At 36.4% G+C, this 25,214-nt stretch overlaps 1 protein-coding gene across 1 annotated transcript in view; it reads left to right on the top strand.

Moving 5' to 3' along the window:
* LOC149549891 (fatty acid amide hydrolase-like) overlaps positions 1-25,214 on the top strand; it is a 129,582-nt gene that overhangs the window by 20,648 nt on the left and 83,720 nt on the right. Inside the window, exon 2 of the mRNA XM_089794977.1 lies at positions 15,895-16,004. Within this exon, the coding sequence (XP_089651103.1) occupies positions 15,895-16,004 (110 nt within the window). The remainder of the gene's footprint in view (positions 1-15,894; positions 16,005-25,214) is intronic.

Raw genomic sequence — 25,214 nt, 5'->3', positions numbered from 1 at the left:
ATGAAATCTTTTGTTTGCCAAAATATTTGATCTGCCTCATGAAATGTTGGTGAAATCTTGATTCCACTGACTTGAAAGTGGTTACATTCGACCCTAAATTGCATTTTCATTGCATGTTGCTGATATTCAGGTCATTTCCATGCCAAAGATCAGAACTGAACCTTGTTACCTAAATGTAGTTGCAAATTGAGGACCTGAGAGAAAACCTCTTATAGCTTTAATAGACTGCTTCCTGTGCAAAAACTAACTACATAATCAGAAAATTCAGATTCTCACGATTCTGGTGATATATAATATCGCTATGTTAGCCTACTGGAAACACTTTAAATCTTTATTTGAAAATCGCCCCTCTGATATGAAACATAGGTCTGCAACTTGAAATCTTAAATTTAAAAAAAAAAAAATTTAAAATATCCTAGAGTTCCAACTTTAGAAATAGGCCCATTTGAATCTAAAAATGAATTTGCACGTGCAGATTTTGAAAACAATTAAATTTTTTTCCTAACCCCCATGAATTCAGGTCAAACAGGTTTGACCACCCCTCTGCCATGTGGCACTTTCATTCACTGCCCAACCACCACCTTAGCACGTTGATGGAGCCTGCCACATCATCTCTTGACCTGGGCCAGTTGCCACTTGTCAATCACCCGCATGCCTGCATTATCTAACTAGTGTGCATCTTTATCAAGCGGCATGTGCCAGCCCTCTGATGCAGCCACGTGGCAGCATTTTACGCCTCCGCACTTGAACCTGCATGTGTCTACCACCTCATTATTGGGCGGGCTCGCTGCCACGTGGTGGCAGCCCGCTTACTCGCATTATCTAAACCTCGCGCAACTCTATCTTGTGAGCTTGCGGATGTCGTCGATCTTGCCACGTGTTGAAATCTGGATGCCTCTGAATTTGAATTTGCCATGTCATCATTATCGCTGTTTCGTTTAAAATTGCCTTTGGTTCACGTGCCAGCTGGACGTCCAAGTCGGGCCCCACACAAGCATGGCTTCCAAAAAGTTCGTAGCTTCATACACAATGCATCTTGTGTGCTACTGTATTTAAATAGCAAAAATTTCCATCACATGGGCAATGTGGGATAAAGGGTTTAAAATGCCCCCCTTCAACTCTTGCGTGGATCCTTGTCTTTTTCAAACGCGTTGAGCTCCTTTGGGTCTGTGGCTTGATTCTTTCTTACATGGTGGGGTTGTGTCTAGCCGGCTACTTCTATATACATGAAGCTCCCTCTAAAAACAACATGGACATCCTTTTAAGAGGCGTGGATCTCTTTTCTCATGTGCCTCTGCTTTGTCTCTCCATTTTAGCATAATACTCTGCCTTGCTTTGGATGTTTCTGTATAGCTTCAGCTACTACATCGAAGCCACTTAATGTTGTAGATGCCATGTTTTCACTTTTAAGATTTTCCATATCCTGAGGTGTTGCCATTGCCAAAGCTTGATTCCGTCCATATTCTCATCTAGTCGATTCTTCTAATGCAATACCTCTATTCACGCGGGTATCCTCCTTAATGTTGGTCATAGACGACCCTTCTAACAACGTCTTTGGTGTTTACACTGCCCTGGCTCTAGCCATGTTCCTCAACTATTCTTCTCTTGCCAACTATGCGTGGGTTCTTTTACCTTTGACTGAGACGTTTTGCAGATTTCTTCTGTCTTTAACCTGTGTAATCTGCAATCCTATGTCTTTGCCCCTCCACGTGGGCTACAGGTTCAATGGTGATGGGTGCCTCTGAATGCTTTTCCTCTCAATCACGTGTTGTTTTCGAAACGTTTAAGAGAAAACATGGCTTTCTCTTGAGGCTGCTTACTTTTAACAAGGCGTGGGCATTGCTATATAAAACTCTTCCTCCTTTCCTAGCCGAGTGAATCTCCAAACTTACAGGCCTGCAACCCGTTTGCCCTTGCTACTTGAATCAATCCCATTGAAAGCTGACTTGAAGTAAATCGTCGCACTGCCCACATTACAACATCATCTCAACTTGTCTTCGGAGTTAACACATATCATGGTGTCGCACTTCTTTGAAGTTTGTCAAGTCTACTGCCCTTTTCATTCATATGTTTTCGGCTTCGAACTCTTTAATTAACTCCAAATACCCCATGTAAATCCCGTGCACGCAGACTTAACAAATCTTTCACCACCACAAATCCATCACTTCTAACTTTCAATCCTTATAGAATGACAAGAATTCTTTTGGACTTGTTTCAACACTTTGAGGAGGACGTTCACATCTATACCCTATGAAAGGAAGAGTAGTCATAATAATTAAGGTAATGGTATCATTTTTCGAATTAGATGACAATGTTCTCTTTAAATAACAAAGGCATCTATATGTACTCTTGGGGTATTTTATCTTTGCAAACTTAAATGCCTATCGTTTTCCTCTTGTTGGGTTTAAAAAAAAAGCCTAATACTAAGAAGTCGCATGCAACATAATCAGTAGAAGATATGCCTTCTCTGCATCCTATATCAGAAACTGGTAGCTTAATGCAATTCATGACACGTTCAGCCTTCAAAATTAGTCGGCAACTCATCTTTTGCAATCTCCTCTCAAGATTGGAGTTGAACATATTTGGGCAACATATTATATATATTTTTACCTTGCATCAATCTTTAAGGAACAATGATCTCCTCTCCTCTAAAAACAAATGTGATTTGTTCTTTTCTGCTGATCTTTTATTCTGTGATGTCTTGTTCATCTGATGAATTTAGCTGGGCTCCAAAGTGGGTCCGGCTAAAAAAAGTTTCGTTTTCGAACAATTGACATCTCAAAGTGGCCTACTAAATCATTTGACATTAACTGGATTCAAATTCGATCACTGTTTTGCCATTAAAACTTATTTTACTATTAACTTGCAAACTGTCAAATGTGTGCCAAAAGGTCCTTTGACTGGCCTTAAAAACTGACCAAAACACCAGATCGGGCTTTGAAATGAAACATACTGATTCTTTGCTCTGCACGCTTGCACCCCGTCGAATCTCGTCTCATGACGAATTCTCAGTCAAAAGATATTCGTTGTCAAAGTGACCCTTTCAGAATCACCTGCAAGAAAACATGTCAGAAAGTAATGAATTCGGTTTAGATTTGGCTTGGAAAACTGGGCAAATGAGCACATAGGAAAATGAAAACTGGGGCGTTGGTTCATTGTCATGAGGAGACTATAAATATGCGATTTGGGCTCATGACGAATAACTGGATGCAAATGGCAAGCAGTCAAATTGGGCTACTTGGATTTTTGCAAACTAGAAACACTGACAAAAAACATTTTTTGCAAACATAATGGATCTGGAAAAGTGTGCAAATGGATTCATCATGACTTTCAAATTGGCGCACTTAGAGTATTTTCAGTGGACAACACATTGGTACAATCCATTTGATCTCACCTATCATGGATCTCAAGTTATAACGTCACGAACAGGGGTTCCAATCAATCTGCACTTTATGACACCAATAAAAGATAGAAATTGCATTTGAAAACTGATCAAACGGATTCGTCATAAGCTGAAACTTGAAACATAAGAAGTCTCTGACATCTATAATGCAACGCAAAAGGAAATTTAGCATTTTAGTCAACTGGGTCAAAGTTATAACTCGTCAAACAGGGCTTCCCAGAGTTCTGAATATTTTGCAAAAGCATGAAAACAGTAAACTACCAACTTTGAGGGATTCAAAATCTAGTCAAACAGACTTGAAACGACTCAAAATCTGAAACGTAGGTTCTCAAGTATGGACACTAAACACTCCCAAAGCAGCAAATCATGAAACATTTTTGGGTGCGACATATTCAATGACAAGCACAGCCTCCTATCGCCGTTTGACACTACAGGTAAAATGCAGATTTGAAATTTGCTCAAAATGAGACTTCACAGAATGGCGATTTAACTTATAGAAGACTTAGACGCATTGAATGCAGGGTGTTAGAAACATTAAACACCTTAGGGGCCTCAAAGGTATAGTTGGGTACAGTCTCATTTATGGGCATATAAAATGGCTTGAATCGACTCAAAAATTGAAAAAGATGTTCAGAATGAGAACGCAATTTTGAGCACCAACACATCCAACCACCAATGGATCTCCAAACGCTACTACTGACCAAAATAAATAACCACAAATGGACGCATACGATTCCAAATTTGAAAACATATCGAATTCGAAATGCAATAACAAGGTATTTGAGAACAACATAAATGGTATCCAAAACACCTCCGAAAAACTTCCACTCAAACTGAAAAGTGCCCGTTGTCCACCCGGATAGGTTTTTCCAAAACCCAGGTGATAATTTAAATCAGCACAGTATGATACTTTCCAGTATCGTATGACCTTTCTAATCAAGGCATGCAATACAGTTAGGGTTTGGGTGACATTTCTTGTGAAGGCATGCAATACTTCACAAGCATCATACGACTTTTCTCCAAGAGGCATGCGATACAACAAAGTGTCGCATGATAGAGTTTACAAGAGCGTGTGATACTTTCCAGTATCGCATGATTATTCTCCTTTAAGCGTGCAATACTTTAAGGTATCACCCAATGCTGATCCATGGTCGCCCAGTGAAAGCAAGAATTACTCCAAGCACCAAAACAAGGGATAAGAAATCAAACCTCCACACTGGGGAATACTAGACCCATAGTTGAGGCAAAGGCACTCAAAACAATAGCTACAAGACGGAAACTGCATCTAACCATCTAACATAGTAGTGAAAGGAAAGAATTGAAAGCAAGATCGCAATGTACACAAATAACATTGCAATAAACTGAACAACCAAACTAAGTACACGGTTCCTCCCAACTGTAATAGCATCACGAGACCCTGTGGGTCCTAGCCATCTCTTGCGCGTAACATCCCAAACTACTGACCAGATCGTCGGAGCTATCCTATGAGGATGTCACTATTAAAACCTACTACAACATAAGAATAAGGAAATATAACATGCTAGAAGTAAAGTATAAGATAATTCTACAAATCAAACTCATCATCTAACATATGCTAAATATCATAAAATAGGAATGCATAAATTAAAACTAAGATCATCTAACATGATAACCAAGCATTCCAATGAAAGCATAAATCACAAGGAAGCATACTCTGGAACTTGAAGTACCAAGTGAAAACATCCAGCAATGGTCATACTAGAATAAAGAACCGATTTGTACACTGGTCCTCAGCAGTGGTGAAGGTAGCTACGCCTCCCAACCACGTAGAACTCGTAGGTCCACTGCTGCCATGTTGATGGAGATAATGATCCAACCACAAACACACATAAAGCAAACATCCGTGGCTAACACTTACGACATACAATATAAGGACTGTAACCAAGATCAGAAACAATGCATAAACTATAGTCTTGGTCAGACACTCAATGGGTTACTAAGTAGGGGCTGACATCATGGAGAGTAACTTGGCATCGACAAGCCTGAGCTTGGATCATGCGGCTCAACTCCTCAACGGAAGGCTCTCGTATATAAATTTTATTATCTTAAGTTTTATTATCACCTAGTATTTTCTTTAGTTATCACTTGATTAAAACTTTTGTACGCCAACCCTCGGGAAATAGACATCGAGATGTGGAAAAGAAGCCCCCTCCATATACTACCCTATCCTACCCATGCTCATTCAACGATGAGTACCTGAAGGCATGCATATTCCCAACCCAACCCCAATGACCATAACTCTCGGAAGTACCATGGAAGATCGAACCTTGCAAGTCACCTGACAAATATACATGCATGTACTCGTGTGTGGCGTACAACCATCACGAAGATCATAACACAAGGACTGGATGAGAACACAAGCAAAATATCATTCAATTGAAATAATTTGGGAGGATAGATGTGACACGCATCCCAATGCAACATAAAAGTGCAACAATGGTTCGACGAATATCCAAACGGATGATCCAGGTCCACGACCAACATCATGCCAAGAAAACCTGAGAAAATAGGGTGACACACAAAACAAGGTAAAAAACTCCAAAATTGGAAAAACTCAAAATTAAAACCCATTTGGTCTTAGGGCACAAAAGCCTTAAAAAACCAATAAAATTTGGGTTCAGACATCATATGCAAAAATAGCCAGCATAACGGTGTGAAACCCCAAACCCTCATTCCCAAAAATAAGAAAAATGTTCATGCCCAATCAACTGGCCAGAACCAACAAACAAAAATTGAGGGGAATGCTAGTTCTCAGCTTCTTAAAAAACTGCTACTAAAGACAAAAGTTGAAATGAAGTTGACACAAGAAAACAGGAAATTCCTACTTGGCAACCAAAAGGGCTAAAACGGAAAACAACCAGGTAAAATAAATAACCTGCAAATACTGCCAAGAACGACGACAAAGAAAGGTCTCCTTGAGTTGGATTCAATGAGTCCATCCTCGCAAAGATCCCACGCCCGGAGCTCTAACAACGAGTAGAAGACCAATCCTTCAGAGAAGGATTTCAAAAAAAGTTCTTCAATTTCTAAATTACAAAATTGAAAAGTGAGGAATTATGTTCCTCTTTTTAGACTTATTTAGTTTTTGAGTGAATAATCGATTAGGGCAAATAACCAGTTAAACTAGCGAAACTCTGAATCCACCCAAACGGAAATAGACTATTCCTAGAAATAGGAATTCATCTATGGAAAAGTTGCCAAAAATTAAATTCAATAAAAATTAAAGCTCGAAAACCCAAAATCACAGAAATTTCCTTAACAAATTTTGCGATAATGTGAACCTCTAAATGCACAGACACGCTCACTAGTCTAATCACATAATGCAAATGAGTTTGGATTTAATAATCTTCAAAAGGATTAATTAAAAAATTAAATAAGGATATGTTGACCATACAGGGATGACATTATTGAATCACTAACTCCATGTGCCACTGCCACAGATATAAATGTTGCACACTAAACACACAATCAAGTGCAATTGCATATAATATCATAGCCGAAGCAATAAATGCATTAAATAACTTATTTAACCATTTATTCAGTTATACCAAAATAATCCATTTACATCACTCATGTTCGCATAAAGCATTAAGAGACAAGAATGAAGTAAATAACTATAGCATAAAATCCATCACATAACAAAATCAGAGATATGTTCAAATACTAAATAATCGGCTATCATCATAGACCTACTGTCATCTCAAAATGGCATCAACATGCAAATATGATAAACTGAACAACATAGTAGCAAAACATCTATGGTACTGAAATCAAAGCATAACATTTGCCCCTCAGGTCATCTCAAAGTACAAATAATAAAAGTAACAAGTATCTCTCGAATCAAAATATAACAAGGTACAAACTACAAACACGAGAGGCACTACACATTAGCCACTTCTAGTGTCAACCAATGACTGATGCAATAAAGAACTTTAACAGAAATATTTGTAATGTAGAAACAAATTGCATCTCACACACATAACATGGAAGATGACACTCCAGGGAAACCTTCTAATGGGTGAAAAAATAGGAGGAAGATTGGTTATGCTTCTCCTAATGCTAATTCATAGTTTTACATGTTTTCATGGGGTCTTACAATATCTTTTTAGATTGTTCTTAATCAATATAATTTGCAGCTTTACACAATTATGAAAAATCAAGAAATTTTACCTTCATGCACAGGTTTTTTGGTCAATATGTAGCAGTTTAGAGCTTGTTACCTTATCCACAATGGATCAACGTGAGACCTTTATTGTAATAATATTCCTCTAGTAGTTGTTCTCCACTTACAACAAATGCTTGTATCTACCATCAACATCCTCTACCTCTACCTCTACCACTTAGTCATATATGTCTAACAAGGAAGTATGATTCAAGCTCATACATGAACCAAATCTACATGTTTTGACTCTACCAATTATGAGCATAATGTTTTGATTCTACATCTAGGGATTACATGGCTTGACCTTCACATATCTAGCATGCATGCTAATAATGCATGTGCAAAGGGAATGAAACCGTCTCGGAAGTCAAGAACACCCAAATAGTTTCTAAGGCCTTACTAATAGTGAGCCTTATCTTTTCTCTAATGATGCACCTTTTTCATCACCTTATCAACATTACAATTCTCTCTCAAATCATTTTTCTTGGCTATACTACAAATGCAAGTAAAAATGAGATAGATGAGACTACCCAAAAATGGAAATGACACATATCACGATAGAGGGAATAATGTTGCCAAAAAAAGACAATTGTAGAAGAATGAAATATACAAGAAAGAATAATGGAATAAATGCCTACATAAGGCATATGTGCCAAATTGATACAACTACTTGAAGGAAAAATAATCCACCATTATAGGGAAAAATAGTCACACTTCAAATTGATTACTAAAATTGCATGGAGTTAATGTCAACAACCATAAACATATAAGCCATTTCTTTAGTTGCTCCCACATTGTAAGTAGGATATAACACCAAGGGAAAGAACAATTGTCACTAAGGCATAAGTCATTGTATAAAAGTATCACCACAAACTTGTTTGCACTACCATCAAGGATGAAAAATGTTGTTGAAGTAATAATTTCCCCTTTGATTTCCTTATTGACACCTCAATCTTTGTTCGACATCAAACTCACACATAACACTCCATTTTCTCTTTATGATTGAATAATACTAAAATTGCCAAGTCAAGCATGTCTTTGCCTTCTTGCCTTACATGTAGCCCTTGATGTGAGATCCTTGAAGCCTCAAGTTGCACTTGTAGCATTGGTACAACAATGATAAGTGTGCTGGGCTTCACACTGATACTATATTTGGTTGTATTTATGAACACAAATATTCATAACAATTTAACTGGTATTATCATTGTATCATTCCTACTTTGAAAAATATTATTGTCTCAATTGGTAAGCATTGGATTGATTAATTAAGAAGGATTCCTTCTATAATACAACATTGTGTAAAAATATGTTCATGGTTGTACAGTAGTAAATTATTAACAATTACATAGGTCAACCATATATGTTTGCTTTCGTTATTTGTACATAACCATAGGTTTGAAGCAATGCCTTTTACATCAACATTGAACATGTACCTCTATATAAATCATCTTTTATGTGTTCACAATTACCAAGAGACATTTGAAGATCTTTCATGTCTAATCATGTCATTTTGAGACCATTAACGGTGTCTTGGCTTGCATGAGGAGGTAGGTATTTTTCTTTGTTTGAATGATGGAGTTATGAGACTTCCTATACCTAACAAGGAAGAAGGTAAGAAACATCATGACATTTTGATATTATTTTAGATGGAAGAAAGGGGGTTTAAGGAGTTTTGAGACTTTAAATACCTAACAAGGAAGAAGGTAAGAAACATCATGGCATTTTGATATTGTTTTAAATGGAAGAAAAGGGGTTCATGGAGTTTTGAGACTTTATATACCTAACAAGGAAGAAGGTAAGAAACATCATGACATTTTGAAATTGTTTTAAATGGAAGAAAAGGTGTTCAATGAAAAGGTAAGCTGAAACATGTTTGGATGGTAAGTTTGAAATCTTAAAATTGTTAGAGTAAATAATTATTATTTACGCTTTTACTTAAGTTTACTTAGGTTAATAAATTTATTTAATAGTTGTAGTTAGGAGTTGTTGACAACAAGGGAGTTTGTTTCTATCTAAGTCATACTTATCTCCTCACCTTGATCGAGGATAATCCACCTTTTGTGGATGTATGCCTAGTTGTCAACCTTATCTTCTACCACTTTCTAGCCTGTTCTACAAGCTTCTTTGAGGTCTTTATATTCGAGCTCTCTCATTGTATTTCTCAACTCATAGCTCATTTTCAAGGCATATTGTATAGCAATACATTTTTCTTTGTTTGCAATATCTTCTCTCTCAGTCCGTTTAGTTTTTCCAAACTCCACCTCTTCCTTCTTTGGTTTCCCTTCGAAAGGTTATTTGCATGCAGGTGATCTTGGTGAGCTGTAAAGTTGGCTTTCATCAACTTCTACATGGTATCAAAGCCTCCCTGTTGCTTTTTGGCTGAAGGATTTTTGAAGCCGCGATTCAGAGACACAAACACTAGTTTGTTTGTGATTTTTTTTTTCAATCCGGGGGAAGAGCATTTTTTTGGAGCACTTTGGGCCTAAATGGATGCTGCCATTGAGTTCAAAAGGCTTGTTACAATCATGATCTATATAAAATTTGTCCATTTTGGACACAATTGATCCGGGAGGCAATTGTTTTATCCAGGCTAGCCATACGGACTGTACAGAGATTTTTGGCACAAAATTTTTAAAAAAAGGGAGCATCGCCGCAACAGAGCCCTTGTGCCACCCTCGCGCTGCTCTGCGGCCTCCTCCGTCGGTGCAGCACCGCGATGTAGCCCACCTGCTGCTGTCGCTCCGTGGCCACCCTGGTGCCTCCCACCAACCACCTTGGTGCTGCTTCTGTCGGCCCTTGGCCCAGTTTTGTAGCTCCATTGTTGCCTCCACTGAGTTTCGCCGCCCCTGTGGCCACCGAAGGTTCCTGCTTACATGGTGTTTTTTCTAGCACACATGGCACATTTTTCGGGTGCAACGTGGCACGAGTGCCACGTTGGCATCTACCACGTGGCCCTTGCCACGTCACCTAGACACATCAACATCTTGCCATGTGGCCTCATTTTTTGTTGCGATGGCCCCGAGGCCATCAATTTTAAGCTCATGATTTGCTGATGTCAGCATTGCATCAACACCTTCCACAACCTCTCTAGGGTCCTTTCTGACCTACTTGCAATTTTTTGGCCATAACTTGAGCATACAAAGGTATTTTTTCGATCCGAAAGAAGTGCCAGAAATTTGGTTCCGAGACAGAGACATTGGTGGAGGTATTTTGTGGTTTTGATGCAGTTTTTTGTCTTGGTTTGTAGTCAAAGTCCAAAGTTCTATTTTTCACTCCGACAAGCATATCTTTTGCATCCCATATCTATTTTTTGAAAATGTTATATTTTTGGAAAGCTGGTTTTGTCATCTTTTTAGAAATGCTATCATTTCTTTCAGATTCTACACCATGCTCTTTCTATCATGTTTTTGGCATTTTTGCTCTATTGTGGATATCTTGGGTGTTCCAGGTCTGAGGATCGTTTTCATGGCATGAGATCTTTTGTTTTGTGCTATACTATCTTTTGTATTAGTTTTTGTTTCCTTTTTTGATCATTGTAGCTATCATTTGTAAGCATCTTTATGCAAACGCACTGAGATAAAGTGCCACTCTTGCATATCGAGTTCATGAACATTGTTTTGAGATAGTTGTACTAGCACTATTTTATAAAGCACCATGGGGGGATAGTTGTTTGCCGCTTTTGTGCCCTCTTCCTTTTTTGGCCCATGCAGAGTCGATGACCATGTCTTTATAGGTGTTTGTACCTCTTCAACTCTCTTGTCATTCTTGGTTCTTTCTGCAGAGGATTTTGACCCACTTTCTCAGTTGCCTGTCATCTCACTCTATCTGTATGAAAGGAGGGTTATTCTGTTGTTCTAATGCTTCCTTGGTTTGATGGTTCGATAGTGTGAACTATGTATTTAGTATTTGACACTATATACTAGGCGATTGCAGTGGTTGACTACTTATGCATTTCGGTGAGATGGATCATATACCGTATATACATGCTTAGTTCATGCCTTCTATTTTCCATGGAGGTTCTCCAGATCAACAGTTTCTTTCTGACAGAGTTTGCGACTTCTTCATGCTTCAGTGATGCTCTTCATGATCTTCTCTTTGTTCCTATTTTATGAGACATTCCTCTAGTTGGAGGCTTCTTAAGTCCTTCACTAGATTTTCTTACATCTTTTTGGGGAAGGGTTTTTCCCTTGAGGTTTTCTCTCTTTCCTTGTTTTCGAAGGTTGCATTCCTTTGCATTGTACATGGGTACCTAACATGGCCTCGTTTCCAGGACCCATTTTGCATTTCATCTTAGTTTTTGTGAGCTTAAGGCATTCCTCTAAGTTGCACTTAAGGCAGGGTGTTAGAGTATATAATTATTATTTACGCTTTTACTTAAGTTTACTTAGGTTAATGAATTTATTCAATAGTTGTAGTTAGGAGTTGTTGACAACACGGGAGTTTGCTCCTATCTAAGTCATACTTATCTTCTCACCTTGATCGAGGATAATCCACCTTTTGTGGATGTATGCTTAGTTGTCAACCTTATCTTCTAGCACTTTCCAGCTTGTTCTACAAGCTTCTTTGAGGCCTTTATATTCGAGTTCTCTCATTGTATTTCTCAACTCATATCTCATGTTCAAGGCATATTGTATAGCAATACATTTTTCTTTGTTTGCAATATCTTCTCTCTCAGTTTGTTTAGTTTTTCCAAGCTTCACCTCTTTCTTCTTTGGTTTCCCTTCGACAGGTTATTTGCATGTAGGTGATCTTGGTGAGCCGTGAAGTTGGCTTTTATCAACTTCTACAAAAATTTCACTTAGTGCTTGGTGACTGCGCTGAAAAATCATACTTCTATTTCTTAATTTTGTCGTTGTCTAAACTATTGAAGGAAAAACACTAAAACAACAAGGATTCCCATTACAAATTCCTTAATTGACTAGTGATGGGTTGAGTAAGGGTTTAATGTTATAAATTGAGAAAACATTCAAAAGATCTAAGATAACCTAGAAAAATCCCAAATGATCTATGACAACCTAGATAACCTAAAAAGTTCCAATAAAGCCTAGAAAACCTCTCAACAGAATGCAAATAGAAACCTAGAAATAGAAAAGGATTCAAATAGTCAACTAGGTTTAGTAGGATATCCAATGCAATAAAGATAACAACATGACACACGAAAAAATGATTGTAGGGGTAGGGGCTTGCATAATGCAAATGATGACAATCATTTTTGAGCTTGAAGTCAACAATTCCATTCCCTAATTTTCATGTAAGCACATAAACTAGTAAATGAAGTATTGTTCAAATACACACTATCTCAGATTAGTGACAACTTTCCATTAACATATATACTTTATAAATCATTTTTTTGAAGGTGATACTGTATGTTGGTATGTAATGATTTGAATTTAACAATATAATTATGAATATTCACATCTGGTCCTTGTCCATGTAAGAAAAAATGAAATTGTAATTCATATATCTATCGTCACTTGGAAAAATGGAGGAAATCCTTGGCCAATATAGAAAAAAAGAATGTATGCATAAGGTACAAGAAATAATCACTCTATGGCATAATTCTTCAATACATGTATTTGATTCAAAATACTTTTGGCCTAGAAATTATTATTATATGTGATGAAAACATGTTGTAATCGTATAAATGCCAATTTGGGCCACTCTTTCCATCAAGCATCCTATAGTGTGGCAATACAAAGTCAATAGGTAATGGGCATATCAACATCTTTAAAGTAAAAGGAACACATTGAGCCTCAATACATACATTTGTCTTGTCCACTATGCATGGTATAATCCTTATTGTCTACTTCATTAAGCTTTTTGGTCGGTGCAGCTAGGGTAAAAGTAGGGATGATAGTAGTGTGGCTGTTCCACTTCTTTGAAACCCTCACACAACATGATCTTTTTCATTTGGGAAATTGAGGATAGTTTGCAAGTGTTCTTTGTTGTCATGGAAAACTTTGTTAATTCTTTGATGTTTTCAAGCATCTACACCAAAATCCTATTCACAATGTAACTTCTTTCCATCTTTACATGCACATTTTGGGGCTTCAACATGGGCCAACACTTGATATAGATTATACTCCATTGGTCAAAATCAATACAAAATAAACTAAATCAGACTTTTAAAAAGCATGGAACAACCAAAGGAGTAAGAACAATATTCACTTTCTCATCACATGGGTTTAAGTTTGCATAAACAAGTGAAATATGGCTAACAAAGCTACACATTTATAACTATGTTAGGTTCTTGCTTTGGCACTAACAATGCATTTTGAATTATAAGTATTCAATTAGTTGTGTCATTAGTCTTACTTCCAGAAGCCTTATAATTGTATGACATTTTACTATTTTCCTTTGTGCTAATACAATTGTACAATATGTACTTGAAGTCCACGTGTTTCCAAGTCACACATAATCCTTCAATTCAAATGAATGATTCTGATATCCATTTATGTGAAAGAATGCCCTAGAGAATGGTTATTTTCAAATACATCAATCTTAAATGCAACTATTCATTATAATATATTCAATAAAAAAATGAAAGGTTTTAAATTGAGGGTTAATATCTCAATAGGTTTACCAAACACAAAATGTGCTTTGAGTAATAAATTTTTATCTTTACCTTTCTCATTTCACCCTCCTTCTGCACACTCCTTGAAATTACCTTATAGTTATATCTTCTCTCCTTTTTGAGTTTTTGTACCTCTTGATCTCTTCTCCTACTAATTTGAATTAAACAGAAAATTTAGTTTTTCTACCTACAACTATTGTTGAAAGAAATGGACCAAAATTTTAACTTGAGTTTTATGCGTAACAAACTCTCCTTTAACTTATTACAAATAAGTATTATACACGTATTTGGAATCTTATTTGTCTCATAATTCCCAAGAGTTTCAAACTAAAGTGTTTTGAAGAATAAAATAATAAGTAAAATTACAAATTTTTAGAAAGCTACAAAATACGACACTCCAACTTGGTGAGGTCATGATGTTTTGCTTGATGCTTGGAATTCAAACTTGCTTGCATCATTTGAACAATATTTGAAGAGATCTAGTTTTAGCCCCTTAAAACTATACCTTTGGCTATCAAATTAAAAGACAAACAACACCTTCACCCCAAAATTTGCTCTGAAGATCTTGAAAAATGTCGATCAAGAAAATATAGAAAATAATGAGAAATTATATTTATGGATTTTCAATCCTTCAAAAACATCGATAAAGAAAATATAGAAAATAATGAGAAATTCGATTTATGAATTTTCAATCCTTGTTCATTTTGTTAGTTAGATTTGGATGGTTTTAGATCACACCCAAATTGCTCTGGATCATCCTTAGATTTCTTTTCTCTTTAGAGCTACCCATAGACTACTCTTTTGAATCACTCCCCAACAATTCCCAATCACCCCTGTGAAACTCCATATCAATGTTAGACTATTCTGGATCACTTTTTGTCCATATTTCTCATATCTATCTCTATCTCTATCTTCCTCTCTATCTCTATCCCTATCCCTATCTATATCTCCTTGTGCATACAAACAAACACACACATGCATGCATAAACGTCTCTATTTCTCATTCGTTATATTATCTTTTCCTATTATATACTTAGCTTAACATTGTTGGTAATGGAGTGTGACTATATTCCTGATCTACTCGTACACAAGTGCGCACTCGCGCGCGCGCACACACACACACACTCTACACTATTTCTCCCTCATTCTATTATCTTTCCATATTGTAATGTAGCATGACATTATTTGTAATGGAGTTTGATTATCTTCCTTATTCATAGGTTTTATTTAAATAGTCATTTGTGGAACACCATATGTGGATGCATAGTTGATTAAAAGTTATTACTTCACACAATCAACATCATATGAGCTAATGGTCTACCAATTGATCTTATGTACTCCACAATTATATGCAGGAAAATGACTATTATTTTCCTTATCTATCTTTGACATCTCGTTGACATACCCATTGTAATTAAGGTGTTATTACTAGCTCCAATTTAATAATTAAAATTATTCTAAAAGGAGTGTTAATTCTCATTTTACAGTGAAACTTTTACAATACAAATCTAGTTTTATTACATGCAAAGATGATTTTACTCAATTCTTGTTGTACATATTATAAAACTCTAATAAACAATAAATGATAACTTTACATTTCATTTAATTTTATCATTTTTTCCTTTTCATACAAATAGTTAAAGTAGGATAAATTTCCACAAGTTACTTTTGGAGAAAATATCTAACTACAAACTTAATTTGTTTTTTTTGATAAAGTACCACGAGCTACAGGTTTATTTCTAAGGATATTTGTGTGGACATTACGACTATGGATTATTGGTCCATTTCTAATGCGCATATTGAAAGCACAAAATTTAATTTTTGAGGTATTGAATTTTGTCTTCTATTAACTTGTGAGTTTTTCAAAATTTGAATGCATTTTTGTTATTGAAAAGTGTTAAAATAAGTTAAAAAAATTCTAAGTCGTGAATCATTTTTAGTATTGTTTACTCTACAATTATAAATACATAGATAGGTATATATTGCAAATATCTTTCTCATGCAAGCATTAACATTAGACCATCATGAGCCCCTCAAAAGAAAGCACATTAAAAACACTTGAAAATCAAGAATTGCTACTTAGAAATCCACTTTTATTTAGAAAGCACCTCTAATTGAAGACTAAGTCATAACTTAAAACTTTATTACAAATGTTCATATGGAGAATTAAATTTGGTTCTCTACAATGAAAATCCAAGAGATTAACTATTTAAAACCTATTCCCTAAAACATTGTAAAATAATTTATATTTATTAATAATATTTTAGAAAGGTAGAGAAATTGTTAGTAGATTTTTTTAATCACATTGTAGTTCTAAATTATGAGAGTTTGTTAATAGAATGTACATTACATACAATTAATTTTGTTGGTTTTTTTTGTCAATGCTTTTAACGCTGTGCGATGTTGTAGAAACATTCAGTCATGTAAGACTACTGTAACTTGAATGCCTCTCCTACTTGCTTTATCCTTTTGCAAGTTATTTGTATTGTCTTCTCAATCTCACTATCATAGCTTACACATTTTCTACTTTAATCTTGCGTCAAGCTATTTATTCTTTCTTGCTTTACTCCATGCTCACTTTTATGTCTAATACACACAAACTCTAATTGTGTTGCACATTATTATTAGAATACAAATATCTTTTCAACATGTCCTACTAATGCTAAAATATCATAGGAGAGAAATAATCCTTAATCTGTAACATGAGATTCAAATAGTCTTACCAATTATACTTAATTATATTGACTAAAAAATTCAATATAATATTTTAATGTTAAAATTTATAATTGAATTAATATTATATTAAATAATTACTTTTTAATTTATTTTTAATTAAATTAAAGAGTAAGCAACTTTACTCCTTGTTCAATGGGACCCCCTTTCCTTAACTGATTTCCACCCCTTCCTTTGCAATTATGATTAATGGGACCCCCTCTGATTTCTTCAAATCTTCTAGGGGGCTTGGGCAAGGTGACCCTCTTTCACCGATCCTCTTTATCATTCTAGCTGAAGGCCTAGGTAGGCTTATTCAAGACAAAAGGATAAGAGGGGAAATTGTTAGCTTAAAACCTTCCTCCGGTCCCCTGATCTTCTCCCACCAACAATTTGTGGATGACACCATTTTAGGGGGAGAGGCTTTGGTGAAAGAAGCTAGAAATGTGAGGAGCATTCTCAATACTTATTCCAATGGCACAAGTCAACTCATCAACTGGAGCAAGAGTTTGGTCTTCTTTATAAACACCCCAGCGGACAGACAGAGGAAAATTGCAGGCATTTTGGGTTGTAAAACTGGTTCTCTCCCTTCCACCTATTTGGGGCTTCCTTTGAGGAACAAATCCTCTGACTTCTTTTGGAATAATCTCATTAATAGATTCAATAGCAGGTTGGAAAGGCATCACCCTGAGTGAGGCAGGCAAAGTGCTTATGATCAAATCTACTTTGTAGAACTTTCCAACTTATGCTTTAAGCCTCTTCTCAATTCCTTCAAAGGTGGTTGATACTTTGGAATCCATTCAGAGAAGTTTCATGTGGGTTGGTACCGATGGCAATAAGAAGTATCCGTTGGTGGCTTGGGAGACCATCTGTAGACCTAAATAGTAGAGGGGGCTGGGGATCAAGGATTTGAAATAGTTCAATAGAGCCCTCCAAGTTAAACAGATATAGAGGATTTTCAACACCACAGGGGAATGGAGGGATATTTTGAAGGACAAGTATGCCGCTACTATCAATTTCAGACAATTCATTAGTAGGGACCTTGACCCTAGGGGATCTAACATCTGGAATTGCATTATGAGGGCAAAGAGTATAGCATTTGAGAAAGCAAAATGAAAACTGGGTAATGGTGAAAACATAAATTTTTGGCACGATGATTGGCTAAGACAAGGGCCATTATGGAATATAGAGCCATTTAATGGATGGACAAACTCTTGTATGGAAAGATTTGGGTGCAAAGTAAGTGACTACAGGGATAATAATGAGTGGGTTAATCTGACCAAGATAACCCCAAAACTTAAGCCGCTGATGGACATGGTTAGGCATATACCTTTGTCCCACAACAAGGACACCATTATATGGGGGGAGGCAAAGAATGACAACTGCAATGTAGCCTTTGTCTACGAGACCATGCAAAACAATAGAATTGCCCCTGTTTGGGCCAATGCCTAGTATCTAGGTCTTATACCCAAAATCAATATTTTTTTTTCTAGATTATGCTCCAAAATTGTATTTTGACGACGGATAACCTCACCAAGAGGGGAAATATAATGCCCAATAGATGCATTCTGTGTAAAAATCATAGTGAGAGTGTGGATCATATCTTTATCCATTGCCACTTCACTAGGGGTATCTGGTCTTATTTCCTATCTTTTTTTCAATATGACCTGGTGTTTTCCTATCAACACTAGTGATCTCTTTGAACAATGGCACCATGGGTTGTATGGGGATGGGAAGAAGGACTTGTGGAAATGGACCTTGCCTCATGTCTATTGGGGAGTGTGGAAAGAGCAAAACAACAAAATTTTTAGGGAGAAAGAATCAAATGCTAAAATTGTCTTCCACAAAAGCCTTAACACTTTGTTAGAAAAATACTCTACCATTAAATGTCTTAACCCCTTCTCAGCCCAAAGGTTATGGATGCTAATAAGAGGAAAGAATGCAGATCGACTCTCTTGCTTGAGGTTGGCACAAAGAAAATTTTGATAGGGCAGCCAAAGGCAACCTGGGAATGGCTGCACTGGGAGGTATAATCATAAATGCACATGGTAAAGAGATTGTTGATGTGTCAACTCCTTTGGGCATGCAAACTAACCATTATGCGGAGGCGATTGTGGCTCATCAAACAATCAAATTGGCTCGGGACATGGGAGTCAAAAATCTTTGGCTGGAAGGAGACTCAAAGAATATTATAGATTGTCTTAATGAGAAGAATGAGCCTACGTAGATGATCATGAATATAATTGACGACTACATTCAACTTCTTAAGAATTTTGATAATACTTATGTGGCTCACGAGTATATGGAAGCTAATCAAGTGGTTGATAGGTTGGCCAACTGGGCAATCAAGAATAATGAAGTGGCAAAGTGGACAGACGGGCATACTTTTTCACTGGAAATCCTTGATCTAATAGAAAGGGAAAGAATCTCGGGTAGATTGAGAATCATAAAAGGCACATTATGATAGTTTATGAGTTATGGGAATGTGCAGAAATATGATGTGTAAATATGAAAGCAATTGTACTTTTCACATCAATAATATCTATCATCTCACTTTGAGGATTGATTTTGGGCATAAAATACACAAGGTGAAAAGAAGTTTCACGAAAACGACTAGTGTTAACGATAATCCGGCTTTGAAGATTATCAATACTAGAAGAAAAGTTTGCAAAGAGGAAGATATAATGGTGGGGGAAAAGACATAGGAGGGAACCTGAGGACAGAGCTAAGAAGTGGCGTAGACGCTCTAAGGTGTGGAGCATTTTCAAAAAAGGCGAACTTACCAATTTCATTAAACGACTTCATGGATGGAAACCCTCTATTATGTGAAGCATGGTTAAGAGCTGGAATGAGGGGATTGTAAAGATTGATGATTTGGATTTCTTCGTGACAGAGGATGTTGTGTTTGCGATGACTGGCATACCCATCATGGGAAAGAAATTCTATAGAGATAAAAAGATTTTTGGGTAGGGCATGGATGAATTCACCAAGGATTTGGAGGAAATGGCCTTAGTGAAGAAAGGTACCTACTACTTGTCGAGCTCTATTAAGCTGCTGTCAAGGTTTGTGCTAAGGATTATAATCAAGTACATTTACCTCAACACAAGATTCAACCACCTCTATACCCACCATTCTGTGCTTCTTAACCATTTCAGAGATGGGGCAAAGATATCTATTCCTTTTTTCCTTTACTTGTCTATTAATAAAAATAATAATGACTATAAGGAGAAGCACTCAAGTAATCTAGCCTTCCATGAAGGGCTCTTGCTGTTAATCTACGAACTTTTGAAGTCTAGGTCTATGGGGAAACAAATTAAGAATAGGAAGGTGGGGAAGAAGGGTAGAGATGATTCAGATGAGTTGGAGAGGACTATACTCCTTCAGATACTAAGGACAGCCAAGAGATGCACTCAGACACAGAGGAGGATGCTACCCCACTGTACAATATTGGTAAACAAAGTATCAAAATGGAGAGAAATGAGAAAAAAGTGAATATTGAATCTAAATAGGGCTTTGAGATTTCATCTGATAGGGACTACAATGAGAGGGCTGAGGGCATGGACATGGAGGGTGACAGTGTTGATGGAGAAGAGGAGACCAATCTCAAAGAAGGGGAGGACAAAAATAGGATGGGTGGTAAGAGAAACATTACCATTAAAATGCCGACCAACAAAGAGGAGGATTATGAGGACAAGACTTTCAAGGGTGGGAAAAGAGGGAGAGATTTTGAATCCAATGAGAAAAACCAGGAGGTGGGGAAGGATAGTGATGAGGATGATAAGAAATAGGGGTGTGGGGAAGAGCACGAGCAGGATTATGAGGAATTGGGATCCAACCATTACAAATGCATGTTTATGGGAAAAGATAGGAATGTGGTGTGGAGGAATTTTGATATTGTTTCTGCAAGGATGGGGATTAATAGAGAAGTGATTAGAACTATCGTCAAGGAGAAAAAAGAGGCAATGTTCAAATGGAGGAGCTGATTGACCAGACCCTTGTGATATTAAGTGATATCACAAAGGAAAACCCTCAAATGGATGTGCTCAATAACACAAAAAATAGTGCGGTGGATAGCTATCGAACCACTAAATGGATTTTCCACGAAATTCAAGAGCTCAAATACAGAGTGAGCAGTTTGGAGAGGGAGAATTACAGCTTGCAGAACATGAAAATACAGGAGGAAAAGGACATGGATAATAGAGTGGAGGAAGTAAAGAGTAGGGTTCAAACCATGGAGGGCTCTGTGCAAAATATTGCTGAGCAAAGCTACAATATCCTCAAAGAGGCTAATGAGAACATAAAGGTGCTCATCAACAAAATTGAAGAACACAAGGTCAGCAAAGAGGATGATCATTCTCCTAACAATGCCAAAGATAGGTCTCTTGAGGATGGCTCGAGGAAGAGAACCAGATTCAACACAAAGAAGGATATCTAGGAAACTGATAAAGATCCGTCTGACATGAAAGACGCGGCTAGAAGAATGCCTAAGTTGGAAATTCGAGCTGCGAAAATACTCAGAGAAATCACCTAAGCAGCCTTCCCGGCTTTTGGGCCTCTCCTAGTTTTTTGTTCTACTCCCCTTTTTTTGTCTGGTTTATATCTTTTCCCTAGGGGGGGTTGTTTCAGAATGTTTCTTTTAGTTTGTCTAATACTTTGAGCATTTCATCTTTGTTTTACTTTTAGAAGTGTAAGGGTTTCAGGGCCCCATTAAAACTTGTTTTCCTTAATCAAAAACTTTACTCCTTGTTCAAAAAAAAGATGTTTGCATATTTTGTGGGGGAAGTGGAATTCTTAAAACATTATAAAGCTTCTCTAAGATGAAAACAAAGGACCATCTTTGTTTTCAATTGTAACACTTGTTAAAAAATCTAAAATTTCATACTAATTAAATGAATATGAAATAGCCAAAAATGACATCTCTTTTCAAAGAACAATGAAAGACAGTTATAACAATGTATGCATGATTATCGTTTCCTTTTCATTATACATAAACATGTAAGATATAACTGAAATAACTACTTTAATCCAATCTAAGGAGAAACTAACCATATCATCTATCTAAATACTTAATTGAAAATGAAGAACATAAATATAGAGTGAAGTACCTGAATTTTAGATGATTGCATAAATACTTTGATCTTGAGTTGGGCAAGCCTTGGCTATCACAAGAGAGGAGAAGCATTGTCATGGACATAACCTCCCAACTGCGGACTCTTAAGTATCCTTCACACAGTGGCTACTGAGAAAGGCCTTCCCTACCTTGGGAATTAGGATTGGGGTATTAGTGTCTAGCCATTGAGCATCTTGGTGTTAGAACCTTAACTAAACAACCAATTAGGCTTAGGATATCTTCTATACACCTATCTGCCAATCGTTAGCACTCTGACCTATATATATAAAGTTACCATGGTTCGTCTCTCCCCCTCAGACGAACAAATGTTCAAATTGGTTCAAAGTTTTGGTCCGATTTGAACTTTGGTTCAGGAAGGGTGTTGATTTTTTACTGCGGGTTGCATTTGAAACAAGTTTGAATCCAAGTGGACCAAGCCGGGAAAATCGAACTAAGTTCAAACCTTCCTATTTGCTAGGCCTTGTGGACAGCGAAAATCAGATGTTTTTACAAAATTTAATGATATTTTTGCATACAAAACTAATGTTATTGTTGTTGCTGATTCCATTGGCCTTAGCTCAACTAATGTCAAAGAAGAAGAAGATGAAGCAGAAGGAGAAGATGAAGAAGTTGAATATTGAAGAACTTAGAATATTAATAGACTTTTACTCCATTAGTTGAACAATGAACATGAAACAATGATGTTTGAACTTGATGGGATGATTTAATTTTAATGTTTTGAATTTTTGATGTTGAACTATATGATGGTATGATTACTATGATTACAAGTTTTATGTTGTGCTACATTCTAATTTTAACTCCTGCTACACACACACACACACACACACACACACACACACACACACACACACACACACACACACACACACACACACACACACAAACACACAATATGTTTTTGTACTAATGAACCCAAACCCCTTTCCAAAATTTTGATGAATTTGTGAACTGGTTCTCGAACTTTGAACTTGGAATGGAACTCATATCTATGTGTGTGTGGTATTTTAAAAATGTATTTAACGTATACATCTTATATTAAGTGGATGTATACATATGCACACACGCCTATATAAATATGTGCATGTGCGTGTGTGTGCAAGCATACATAGATAATATGATATTATTTTACTAAGGCATGGCAATATCATGTCAAGCTTTGAGATCATCAAATTCATAAGGTAACATATTTTAATTAAATATTTAGTGATATTTAATAATGCATATTTATTTGACTAGGTAGCTCATGGTAGTACATAGTATACTCTTGCTTGCCTAGCCATTTTACCCCTTGGCCTTGGTGTATAGAACCTAGACTTGTCAAGTCATAGGTGAAGTGGTGTCCCTTGCCCAATTCCTTTCTTGGCAATGCTTCCCCCTTCGACTACTCCTATAAGAAGAAATTCTCCATGATAATATCATATTCCTCAAATAATTATGATTTAACTATCACTAGTTATTGATCATAAAACATCATAACAACTAACCACAATTTCACTTCTCATGAAAAAAAAACAACTTTCCAATATTTCTAGATAACATCATAAAAATTAACTAACATGTCATCTTCACATGAAATTATAATGATTAACCATCTACTCATTTCACATGATCATAACTAATTTTAATTGTCAACTGACTTCGTAGGAAACTATACAACTGTATGAGAGTTTTCAAATTAAGCAAAAATTGGGATGTAACATACCCTCCCTCTTGTGATCCATCATCCTTGATGAATTGCCCAAAGGGATTAGCAAAATTATCCCATTTACATCATATTTATCATTATATTAGTTTTTGAATCAAAATTTTGTTTATAATTTAAGTTTTTGGAAATAAATGAAGGAACTTCTAGAAGATTTCATCATAATCTTCCCAAGTGGCATTTTCTTCAAAATATTGGTCCCACTGGACCTTGCATTAGGTGATATCTTTATCCCGCAAGCAAAGCTTACACATCTCGAGTATCCTAAGTGACTCTATTTCCATCACCCCTGGCTCTTGCACGTACAGGCGATTCTTGTCAATAACATGTTCATATCTAGTTACATATTTCTTAAGATAAGAAACATGAAATATATTGTGCATTTTGATAAGGGTTGCAGGTAGAGCAATTTTGCAGTCCACAATGTTTACAACTTCCAACACCTCAAAGGGTCCCACATATCTTGTGGCTAATTTAGCATTCCTACCAAACATGATAGTACTCTTCTTTGGTTTAACCTTTAAGAGGACCTTTTCTCCCATTGAGAATTCCCTAGGTATCCTCTTTGCATCTGCATAGATTTTCATGTTGGTCATTCACCTCTTTTAGCCTATGATGGATTCGACATCTCTAGAAGCATTACAGGCTCGACGATGATTTGGTCCTCAATTTATTCCAACTTATAGGGGTCCATATTTATGCCTATATAGGGTCTCAAAAAATCTCATCACAATAGCGTAATGATATGAGTTGTTATAGGTGAATTCAACCAAGGGAAGATACATCTCCCACTGATATTGTTAATCTATGCAATATACTCTTAAAAGATCCTCTAACACTTGGTTTACCCTTTCTGTCTGACCATCCATCTCTGATTTGTAGGTTGAACTAATGTTTAGCTTTGTTCCTAAAGGTGAGAATAATGTTGGCCAAGATCTGGATGTCATCCTAGAATTTCTGTTAAATATGATCTTTTTTGAGCCTCCATGAAGTGAGAAAATCTATGACAAACTTATGAGCTATATTTAGCGCTCCATCTATTAATTTCTGAGGATTAAATGTGCTACCTTGGTTAGTTGATCCACAACTACCAGAATGGTATTATGTATGTTTCGTGTCATGGATAACCCTTGGATAAAATTCATTGAGATTATTTGTCATTTACATTTGGGGACTCCGTTTGGTTGTAATAATTTGGCCTGGTTTCAATGCTCTACCTTAAGCCTCTAGCATTTGAGTTATCTTGCCACATATTATGTTATTTCCTTCTTCATGCTTTTCCAAAAGTACAAAGGTTTTATATCAACCAACATCTTGGTTACTCTCGAGTGTCCTGTGTAAGGGGTGACATGCATCTCTCACAAAATCATCTTTGGAATCTTTGGAACCTTAGGTATATACATCCTATTTTTATATCGTAGGAGTCTATCTCCTTCCAGTTGGTATCCATCATACCAGTGATCTTAAGGATCTCTAAGGTGCGCTTGGTGA

The sequence above is a fragment of the Cupressus sempervirens genome, chromosome 7 (assembly GCF_028749045.1).
Source record: "Cupressus sempervirens isolate cs-2001-9-10 chromosome 7, ASM2874904v1, whole genome shotgun sequence".
In the NCBI taxonomy this organism is placed as follows: domain Eukaryota; kingdom Viridiplantae; phylum Streptophyta; class Pinopsida; order Cupressales; family Cupressaceae; genus Cupressus; species Cupressus sempervirens.
Note: the sequence above shows the minus strand (reverse complement) of the source record. Positions and strands in the feature narration are given on the sequence as shown.